Source organism: Equus quagga, unplaced genomic scaffold (genome assembly GCF_021613505.1).
Source record: "Equus quagga isolate Etosha38 unplaced genomic scaffold, UCLA_HA_Equagga_1.0 90252_RagTag, whole genome shotgun sequence".
Lineage (NCBI taxonomy): Eukaryota > Metazoa > Chordata > Mammalia > Perissodactyla > Equidae > Equus > Equus quagga.
This window is the reverse complement of record NW_025803750.1, coordinates 1-1,943: the sequence shown is the minus strand read 5'-3', so window position 1 is coordinate 1,943 and position 1,943 is coordinate 1. Positions and strand designations below refer to the sequence as shown.

The 1,943-nt window shown below is 51.4% G+C and overlaps 1 protein-coding gene across 1 annotated transcript; it reads left to right on the top strand.

The window, feature by feature from the left end:
* Window positions 1-972: 972 nt before the first annotated feature.
* LOC124234567 (xanthine dehydrogenase/oxidase-like) lies at window positions 973-1,937 on the top strand (the record flags this gene model as incomplete). Its single annotated transcript, XM_046651909.1, has 2 exons — window positions 973-1,159; window positions 1,759-1,937. Coding segments are annotated over exons 1-2 (366 nt in total), but the record flags the coding sequence as incomplete, so codon positions are not given.
* Window positions 1,938-1,943: the final 6 nt, after the last annotated feature.

Genomic DNA, 1,943 nt, shown 5'->3' with positions numbered 1-1,943 from the left:
CACAAAAACTTTATAAACTTCAAGTTAGAAATAATTTCTTAAGCCCACTCTGTCTGCTCCACCCGCTCCTCCCTTGTACACACACCCCACCAGTTTAACCCCACAGCCAGGGCAGGGTGTTGGGGGCACCCGGGCAGAGAGAGAACCTTACCCAGATGGGCCACTTTCTGCCTCCATCTGCATTCTATGTCCTGGGAGCTGATATTCAAACTGGCCAGACTCCTGGAACCCTCAGGAATTTCCAACAGCACATGGGAGGGTCAAGGATGCACAGACATTTCTTTTTAACCTTTCCCACCTATGGCCCTGTGGGTGGGGCTGGGGGAGGTGCTGTGCTAACTAGGTCTGGGGAACAGAGGCACGTCTGTCTGTCCACAGAACTGTCTAACTTAGTAGCCAGAAAGGACAGAGCCCAGGCCTGGATGTGTGGTCCCACAAAGCCGTGCACCTTGAGGAACCCAGACGCACGTGGGGACTGGGTGGCAGATTTGAAGTTTTCCCTCAGTCACTTTTCCCTCTTGCTCAATGTCGGACTTTCATGTTATCATTACTATCACACCCCACTCTAACAGTAGGTCCAGTACTGCAATGTGCCCGTTCTTAGCTGTGTAATTTGGGCAAGAAACTCAACCTCCCTGTGCCTCAGTTTCTTCATGGATAAACAGAGGAAATCACTGTCTCGTAGGGCTGCTGGAGGATTAAATGAGTCAAGATGTGTAAAGTGCTTAGAAGGGTTCCTGACCTATTTTAATACTCTGTGTTTTCTAATATTGTTACTAAACACCTGCAAACACAACATACACACACACACACACGAATATATTCAAGTTTATCTTATCTGAATTCGGACAGTTTTTTGAGGGAGGGAAAAACAGAGCTTGTGGGCTGACAGTGTGGAACCGTGCTCACCCCATCTTGTCCACGGCCTCCTCATTCCGAGACGTCCATGGGGCAGTCGGTCACACTGTGACTATGGCGTCCGTCCTGCGCAGCGATGGAAAGAATGCCGCCGGCTGCCCTGGGGATAAAGGACCACCTGCAACCTCAGGCTTCCGTTTCTTTCCAGGCATCGAGATGAAGTTTAAGAACAAGCTGTTTCCTCTGATCGTGTGTCCAGCCTGGATCCCCGAGATGAACTCAGTGGAGCACGGAGAGGAAGGTAAGGAGGTTCGCCTGAGCCCACAGAGGAGCTGGGACACTGGGAATCGCTTACCCGGAGGGGGATGGCGGGTCCCCAGAAAGCCTCCCCTTTGGCTTTTGCTGCCGCCTGCTGCTCCGGGAGCCACCCTGCACAGGGGAAGCGGCTCATTCCTTCACTGCCTACTTCCACTGAGGATCCGTGGTAGGGTGCCAGCTGCAAGGGCTGTGGGGTTTTTGGTAGTTGTTCTCTATCCTGGCTACTGTTACAATAGCTCATGGGGGTAGGGGATAAGCTGGGGGAGTTTTTGGGTGCTTTTTAAAAAATGCCAGGACTTAGCTCTTAGAGATCTGATTTTAGTGAGTTAAGAACTACTGCTTTAGGGAAAAGAGCACTCTGGTTGTAGGATCAAGAGACCTGGGGTTGAGTCCTGGCTCTTTTATTAGCTGTGTGGCATTGGACAAATTAACCTCTCTGGGACTTAATGTTTTTACCCATATAAGGATGTGAGACCTGGTTCAGCCTCACTCAGGTTGCTGTAAAGCTTGATAGGAGCTGTGTGTGAAAGGGTTTTCTGAGCTGCGAAGGGAATCGCTGTTATTCTGAGCGTGTGTTCCCAGGTATCTCCTTTGGAGCCTCCTGCCCCCTGAGCTGTGTGGAAAAGACCCTGCTGGATGCAGTTGCCCAGCTTCCTACCTACAAAACAGAGGTGTTCAGAGGTGTCCTGGAGCAGCTGCGCTGGTTTTCTGGGAAGCAGCTCAAGTCTGTGGCCGTGAGTCTCTGTTCAGGGGCCCGTAACGCCCAG